This window comes from Nanorana parkeri, unplaced genomic scaffold, assembly GCF_000935625.1.
Source record: "Nanorana parkeri isolate BGI_ZX_2015 unplaced genomic scaffold, ASM93562v1 scaffold628, whole genome shotgun sequence".
NCBI classification, from domain to species: domain Eukaryota; kingdom Metazoa; phylum Chordata; class Amphibia; order Anura; family Dicroglossidae; genus Nanorana; species Nanorana parkeri.
This window is the reverse complement of record NW_017306896.1, coordinates 146175-155351: the sequence shown is the minus strand read 5'-3', so window position 1 is coordinate 155351 and position 9177 is coordinate 146175. Positions and strand designations below refer to the sequence as shown.

Here is a 9177-nt window from a genome sequence, read left to right as displayed (position 1 = left end):
ATAGAGTTTTGCAAACTCACAATGCAAAATTTACAAATATGGTATAGTTATTGTGGTGTTTGTGGGTGCTAATAATGATATTAGTGTATTCTTAAGGAAAATATATTTTGATAAACATTTGCCCAACTATAAGGGGACCTGCAAAATTAGTGACACTATGATTTTATTCCATCGGTCCTGTGTTTTCAGAAAATGGATGGTTTGGGGGTCTTTTAAAAACCCTGAAAGCTGTAAATGAAAATGATAAAAAAGTGAAACATTGTCTTTGAACCCCAGACACTATCTAGGCAAACAACACACAAGTAAAAATACATGAAGATGCAATACTTGAAAGGGTGTTACGATATAGCTATCTTAGGTGAGCTTTGGCCTGATAAGCAACTGATAAGTCAGGGACATACACTTTTTTCAGTGACAGCAGATCTTGGCTTTAACTGCACACCATCTTTATACCACCATGAAATTTAACTACTTTGTTGTTCTTTCTTTATTTCTTGTCACAATCATTTTTTGCAAGCCCCTTTTTAGAAATGAAAAGGAAACACAGAATAAGTTGCTTGTCATATCCTTTGATGGATTTCGTTGGAATTATGACCAAGATGTTGACACCCCACTACTGGATTACCTGGCTGAAATCGGTGTGAAAGCAAGACATGTGAGCCCAGCATATGTAACAATGACATCTCCATCTCATTTCACTACCATCACTGGTAAGTCAAAACTCTTAAATATTATTTTAACTAAGCAACTACTAAGCAACAAGAAAGGTGAACATGAAACAAAGACTAACTATTGCAGTACTGTAGTTTTCCATATTAGGAGCTCAGTACTGTAATCTTTACCTTAGGGCTTTTGATGCTGAAAATAAGGTATATCTGTCAAAAATTAAGCCAAGGCAACTGGACTTGCTGTATTTTTCTTGAAGACGTTTCACTGGTCATTCAACTAGCTTTCTCAATTCATAATGACTTCTACAAAAATTATCTGGGAATAAATATGGTAAATGTTGCTTCAATCCACATAATCTGTTAGTCGCAACCAGGTGAAAATAAGGTAATTACCAAACTTTTCTCAAGTGTCAAAAAACAATAAATTAAGCATATATAATAGACACAAATGAATGCAGCTCTGTCATGCTTAAAATAAGTGAATGTATGTTTTTAATATTAAAGACTTAACATTGTCTGCTGGTCCAAAGTGGAAGATAGATGTACCATTCCCAAATGCAGTGCTTCATACTGGCAAATTCTTCAGACCATCAACTACAGGGTGCCACCAGGATACAAAGTGGCCAAATCATAGAAAACATTTACTTGTCTAATGAAAGATTTCATAAGGCAAACAAACCTGATTAGAAAGTGCCAGATTTTCACATACGAGAAAATTCATAATTACAATACCTCACAATTAAAATAAATCAGATTACATTTTCTGCCAAGTGTTTTCCTAATGTCTGTTGAAATGTCTTTGAAAGCAACTTCTCTTGACTGGTCTCTGTTACAATATTTTCAATATTTGATTTTTTAGCAACCATAATCTTTGTATCTGAACATTTTAGGACGCTGGATGGAAGATCATGGTGTCATCCATAATCAAATGCATAACCCTGAAACTCTTGAGAAGATTTCCTATAAGAAAACACAAAACATGTCCGAATGGTGGGATAATGGTGTATTGCCTTTGTGGATTACTGCACAAAATCAGGTACTGACAAAATAGCATCATGATACTTTTAATAGTTCCAGTGATAATAAGTTAACGTTCCCTGTTCTCAGTATGAGTTCTTGTTGAATACAGAGTGCAGTACTTAGAGCAAAGGTTTGGAAGCATCAGATAGTAATTAATATTTACTAGTTAGACATTGGGCCTGATTTGCTAACCTGACACACCTTGAACACACCAAGAAAAAACATGCCTGATGTGTGCGCATATGTGAACGTGTGCGGTGCGATAGCGTGCTAACAGGCGTGAATCAATGGTATTGCCTCACTGAATGCGCATGGTGAGCTAAACATTGCTTTCAGTTCTGTGTGCTAGTCCTGTCCGGGCATATACAATTAAAACCTCACTAGCATATTTGTGTTGGCAATCACGAAAAAATGGTTGTAGTCAACCCATCAAAAACACAATTGTGGAGAACCAAGAAAAAGCAGGGCATGCATTTGATAGTCCTTCACTCTAACTGAATTTGGCAACTGTATACACCAATTCTGAGGTAATGTAAAAAATGTACTGTATTAAAGCTCAATTTGTGATTGTTGATGCAAGGCATTGAAATGCATTTGTCATCCAAAGCATGTGGAATGAACAATTGTTCTAATAATTGTTTTTTGGGGAATCTGTCGTAGCATAACCATAACTTGCCAGTCTACCTGTTTGGGCAGGAAGTAGAGTGTTTTCTAGAGAAAAAGGTACAGTATATCTGACTTCTGCAGCACTTGGGTGGCACATTGCCCATAACTTGAGCATCTCAGAAATTTTAAAGTGGAAATGAACTCACAAAATAAAGATTTGCTGTGTCATGAGGAGCATCTATAACTAATTGCACCTAAGCAACACCCAGAAAATGTACCTCTTGCCTTAAATTCCTTCCACAATAAGCATTGTACTTCCTCTGTCTGCACCTCCTGTTCTGTAACGTCATAGTTGTGAATCTGCAGTGAGCACTAAGGCATTGTTCCTGTGACTATTGGCATTTAAGATATAGCGTGAGATTGGTGATGTCACTGTTTTCTTGGCTGCACCTGAGGAACTGCAGACAAACATCTCCCTGCTACCACTTCATTCATTCTGATGATCAATGCTTTCTGAACCTTTCCCTTGTCAGTCACTAGATCATTGGTCATCAGGGTGGTAGCTCTAAAAATCTCTTCAAAATCCCTTGTAGATAGTTTTCCCTTCCATTCCTAATATGTCAACAACTCTCATTTTTAGATTTTCATCCCTGTGGCAGTAGTCACCAGGACAAATAGAAAGAGTGAATATCCCTAACAGACAGCAATAAAAACAACTGACAAGTATTCTTCCCATTACCACTCTATCCAAGAGGGAAAACAATAATTTGCTTTAGAAACTTTAACATTTAGTACAATTATTTCTGTCCAGAAAACTGTAATCTGTCTTCTGATCACTTCAGGAAAAGATATGGTTAAATAAAAGGGTACGACAACACATCAAAGACAAGAGCATGACATTTAAAAATTATAAGATGGAGGAGACTGCATTAACATTCCAGAACTACAAGGAATGTAATAAGAGATGTAAACATGAAATCCAGGCAGCTAAAATAGATTGCGAAAAGCACATCGCCACAGTCAGTAAAAAGAACCCCCCAAAATTCTACCAATTGTGATGTTGAGGAGCCCACAGAGCACTTGCACAACGTCTTGAATGAAACAAACAGCTTTATTTTCCCCTTTCAGGGCAGCCAAAACGGTACACATAAAATAAATGCTTATCCTCAGCGAATGTAAAGAAAAAAGTCCAAGTCTTCAGCACAAGTACCACAAAATAAGTGTGTCTCACCAACTTGTTAAAAAGTCCCAAATCAGGGGGAATCCTTTCCCAGGAATTGAAGTCCATCTAGCAAAGCAAAGCACCAGGTGTGGGTATAAGTTGAACAATATGGGACCCAGCACAGAACCCTGAGGTTGACAGGGGAATTGACAGGGGAACTGAATAATCCAGACCTTAGACCACAACCAATGCACTGCAGGTCACAAACCAGAACCAGTGCAAGGATTTTTGCCCTACATCTGAATGACCAGTCAACATATCTGTATTAAAGCAACACTAAACTCGGGAGATAAACCTTAAAAATACATTCAAGTACCTCAACTATTGACCAAAATGTATCTTATTTGCACATCACTCAGCTGTAGATCCTCAAATCATCTCTGAATTGGTGCTGATACTGTCCTTCCTTCTGGAGGGTGGCTACTTTTGTTCCCCATTGCCCCTGTGTGTGTTTTTAAGCAGCCACCCCTCCAAGTTCGCTCCTGTGAGAGACTATAACTTTAATAGAAAGAGAGATTGTAGTCCATCATGGGAGTGAGCTTGGAGCGGTGGCTACGTTACAGCACACACATGGACCATGGCGAACAAAAGTAGTCACCCTCCAGAAGGAAGCACAGTGTCGGCACCAATTCAGAGATGATTTGAGGATCTACAGCCGAGCGATACACAAATAAGATCCATTTTTGATAATAGTTAAGGTACTTGAATGTAAGTTGGTTTCAATTTGCAATAGCCAATAGCTGCTGTCAATCAGCAGAGGAGGACCTGATGGAGAACTTCAGGTCCACCTCTGCTGATTGACAGCATCAGTGGGTGGATGCAATGGCTAGTCTGCTATTGGCTATTGCAAATTGAAATAGCCATTAGCAATCTAGCTATTCATTCCTATGCTGGGTTGTTTTTTTTTGTCAAGAAAAACAGAAGGGAAAGGTTTACTCTGCTAGATTGAGCAGAGTAAACTTTTGCAGGAGAAAATGTTTCTCTACAGTCGCACACCTTTATTTTTATACAATTATATAGCTCTGACATATACCGTAGTGCTGTACAGAGAACACTGAGCCAGACACATCAGTCTCTCTACAGAGGAGCTTACACTCTAATGCAGAATACCATCAGCTATAGCGGTCTACAAATCCTGCAAAACATTATACAGCAATAGTATATTAATTTGTTACATACTCTGTGCTGGCGCTCTGCTCCAAGTTGCCGGCCTGATGTCTCGGGCAGAGGGTCTCAGGAGGGGTTCGGAGGGTCCCAGGAGGGTTGTGTAAGATCTCAGGAGGGGGAGATTTGCAGGCAGCAGAAGCCCTGTAAGCGGGCACCGTGTGGTTCCCCAGAAGGCTGCTGCACAGGACCTAATGCAGCACAATCAATTTTAAATAATACATTGCTGAAGTGCAGAGGTCAGTTGTAATGCAGAGGTCAGTGGGGTGACGCAGAGTGCAGAAGTCAGCGGCGTGACGCAGAGTGCAGAAGTCAGCGGCGTGACGCAGAGTGCAGAAGTCAGCGGCGTGACGCAGAGTGCAGAAGTCAGCGGCGTGACGCAGAGTGCAGAAGTCAGCGGCGTGACGCAGAGTGCAGAAGTCAGCGGCGTGACGCAGAGTGCAGAAGTCAGCGGCGTGACGCAGAGTGCAGAGCTAAGTTGTAACGCAGAAGTCAGTGGTGTGACCAGGGCTGTGTGGTCCTCACCATGGCTGTGTTCAGGTCTCACCATGGCTGTGTTCGGGTCTCACCATGGCTGCATTCGGGTCTCACCAGGGCTGCCCGCTTGTCTCACCAGGGCTGCCCGCTTGTCTCACCAGGGCTGCCCGCTTGTCTCACCAGGGCTGCGTGCTTGTCTCAGGAGGGTTGCGCGTGGGTCTCACCATGGTTGTGTGTGGGTCTCACCAGGGTGGCGTGCTTGTCTCAGCATGGCTGCGTGCTTGTCGCAGCAGGGATCTCACCAGGGTTGCGTGCGGGTCTCACCAGGGTTGCGTGCGGGTCTCACCAGTGTTGCGTGTGGTTCTCACCGGGGCTGTCTGCTTGTCTCACCATGGCTGCCTGCTTGTCTACTCACGGCTTCGTGCTTGTCTCACCAACGTTGCGTGCAGGTCTCACCAGGGCTGCGTCTGGGTCTCACCAGGCCTGCGTGCTTGTCTCATCAGGGCTGTGTGGGCGGCAGGGTCAGAACATGGCTGTACGGAGGGTGCAGGCGGCTAGGTCTCACGATGTCTGTGCGGGCGGTGGGAAGGAGGAGGAGCTGTGTGGTATAGGTGCATCCTTTTTTATTGCAATGCAGAATGGCATAGGCTAGAGAGGACTACACATGCCAGCAATACTTTAAACAGCAATAGCATTACTGTATAAAATACTGCTGGTATTTGTAGTCCTCTATAGAGGGTGTTATTATGCATTGCTGCAATACAGAAGGGCACCTGCTATAGAGGACTACAAGTGCCAGCAATACTTTAAATAATAATAGCATTACTGTATAAAGTACTGCTGGTATTTGTAGTACCCCATAGAGGGTTTAATTCTGCATTTCTGCAATGCAGAATGGCACCCTCTATAGAGGACTACAAATACCAGCAATACTTTAAACAGCAATAGCATTACTTTATAAAGTACTGCTGGTATTTATAGTCCTCTTATAGAGGGTGCTATTATGCATTGCTAGAATGGCACCTGCTAAAGAGGACTACAAGTACCAGCAATTCTTTAAACAATATTAGCATTACTGTATAAAGTACTGCTGGTATTTGTAGTGTCCCATAGAGGGTTTAATTCTGCATTGCTGCAATGCAGAATGGCACCCTCTATAGAGGACTACAAATACCAGCAATACTTTAAACAGCAATAGCATTACTGTATAAAGTACTGCTGGTATTTGTAGTCCTCTACAGAGGGTGCCATTCTGCATTGCTGCCAGCAGAATGGCACCTGCCATAGAGGACTACAACCACCAGCAGTACTTTATACAGAGGCCCCAGGCTGCCGCATCACGTACCTGGCTGCCTGCAGCTCCTCCGACTCCCTCCTCAGTATCCGGCGGCCGGCGGGCCCCCCCATCTCTGTGCTGGCAGTAGCGGTTTGTGTGCGTGGGATACTGGGCCTCCCCCACCACCACTCTGCAACTTCCTCTCCGCGGCCCGGATCTGTGTCCCCGTCCTGCCATTACTCTGCCCATCTCACTCCCTTCACCCCTGCCCGGAATGCTGGGAAGACTACCGATCCCAGCAGGCCATGTGCAGGGTGACGGTGAAGGTCAACTGTAATGGTGGAGCAGGGGCTACGGGCCCCTGGGCAGAGCCTGACTGCCCGAATGGTCAGTCCGCCCCTGCACAGCACAGCAATAGAGAAAGTCTTTCTTTCTCACACACAGCTACAGCTTTTCACTTCCTCCTCAACTCCCATACTCCTCTCTGGGAGTTGCCGACCTTTAGACCCCTTCCTGGGGCAGGAAGGTTAACCCTGCGGCTGTCCTTAAAGGGACCACAACCCAAATAGGGGTGATACATTTCGCCCATCCAGGACCCAGCCTTGCCGTCCTCTTCACAATATATAAACAGTAGTAAAAGGGTAAGAAAAGAGCAGGTCGGCCCAATAGAAGATGAAAACCGGAGATTAATCACAAATGACAGGGAGAAGGCTGAGGTGTTAAATTAATTTTTCCTCAGTATACACTCAGGAAAAAGATGGGTTTAATGCAAATAGGAATGTGAGTAGCTCAGTGCGTAAGTTACCGCAATGGTTGACAGTAGCCGGGGGTTAAACAAAGATTTGAAAAACTTAATGCAAATAAAGCATTAGGACCAGATAACCTGCACCCCAAGGTACTTAAAAAACTCAGCCAGGTTATAGTGAAACCATTATTCCTCATCTTCAAGGACTCCATACTGACTGGAAGGGTACCAAGTGACTGGCGGAAAGCTACAGTAGTACCAATATTCAAAAAAGGTTAAAGATGCCAACCTGGGAACTACAGAACAGTCAGTTTAACATCGATAGTATGCAACCTGTTAGAGGGAATGATAAATGACTATTTAGTAGATTTTGTTCATGGCAATGGTATACTAAATGATAATCAGCACAGATTTAGGAAGGACCGTTCTTGTCAGACCAACCTACTAACATTCTACGAAGAGGTGAGTAGAGATCTGGATGGAGGGAGGCCGCTGGATGTGGTATATTTGGATTTTGCCAAAGCTTTTGACACGGTACCACATTTAACAAAGGAACACGAAGGGCGCAACAGCAAATACAACAATGAAGCACTAACTAGTTGTGCTAAAGTATTTATAGCAGGGGATCAATGTAATGGTAAAGAATCAATAGCAGAGAATCAATGTGATAGCACTTACATGTGAGTCCAGTTATCAGAAGATGGACGGCCTGTGCGGAGGATTGGGACCCTCGTGGTGTCTGTCTGAATCTAATTGGTGTGATGACTGAGGAGGTTCATCCACCGAAGAGGGATACTGTGAACGGAGAGAGATGACTCTGTCCGTGGTGCCGCTGAGAGGATGTAGGCTTCGGGCAGTGTGGGGGAGAACCAGGAGGCACCCAACGATATTGAGTGCAGACTGGGCTGCTGTGGCCGCCGCTGTGGATGTAGGAGCTCGGTCTTTGTCAAGTCAGCTGTTTCCAATAATCGTGTTTGATGTAACAACATTTTACCTTTTACTCAAGGAACCCACACAACAGACAATTCAAACTACACATAGCCATGGTTCCCATTATACAAGCACAAACTAACTGTAGTAGTCACAATCCACATAGCCTTTTAGCAGGAACAGATCCAAAGGGATTGGTCTGAGTTGCTGGCATGTTGGGAACAGAATATCAGAGAAGAATGAAACAGGTCAGCACAAGCACCATAAAACGTCCCCCCCATTTGTGGGGGTGGGGTTCCTCCTTAAAATTCCTACCAGACCTTAAAGGAGAACTATGGGGTTAAGGCTTTTCCTCATAGTTCTCCTTAGGGTAATGGGAGGACACAAACTAGCGTCCTCCCATCACCCTAGGCTCAGTATACCGCGAGCTGTAGCTCGCAGTATACTGAGACGCCGCAGCTGAAGCGGATCCCGACAATTATGCCGGGATCCACCCAGCTGCGTGACTGACAGCTGGCTCTGCATATCTAGAGGCAGAGCCAGCTGTACCCGCCCCTCCCCAGTCAGCGCTGGCGGATCGGAGCGGGGAGGGGGGAATCCAGCCCCTCCCCTGTCACGGCAGAGAGCCATGACAGGATCGAGAGGTGAGCGAATGCCGGTATGTGTTCGCTCACCTCCCGATTTACTGAGCCGACCTGTGACAGTCTCATTGTCACAGGTCGGCTAGAACTATGAGGTAAGTGAAAAGCACTCACCTCATAGTTCTCCTTTAAGGGCTAGGTATGACTTTAAGGGGAAACCCCACACATTTTTTTTTGTTTTTTCAACATGGGGTCCCACCTAAAATTCCTACAAGATCTTAAGGGTCTGGTATGACTTTTTTTTTTTGGGGGGTGGGCATGCATTTTTTTCTCTTTTTTTTAAAAATGGGGTCCCTGCTAACATTCCTACCAGACCTACCAGTCCTAAAGGTTTTGGTATTGTTTGGGCGGGGGAAACACATGTTTTGGTTTTTTTTCTTCTTTTTAAATGTCATTTTTTTTCTGCACAAATGTCAGTTTAGCAGGTT

General features: G+C 43.9%; 1 protein-coding gene across 1 annotated transcript in view; it reads left to right on the top strand.

The window, feature by feature from the left end:
- The first annotated feature begins 457 nt into the window (after positions 1 to 457).
- The window catches only part of LOC108792311 (ectonucleotide pyrophosphatase/phosphodiesterase family member 7-like), a 37852-nt gene continuing 29132 nt past the window's right edge, over positions 458 to 9177 (top strand). Inside the window, exons 1-2 of the mRNA XM_018563053.1 lie at positions 458 to 710; positions 1559 to 1704. Coding sequence (XP_018418555.1) covers positions 458 to 710; positions 1559 to 1704 — 399 coding nt within the window. The remainder of the gene's footprint in view (positions 711 to 1558; positions 1705 to 9177) is intronic.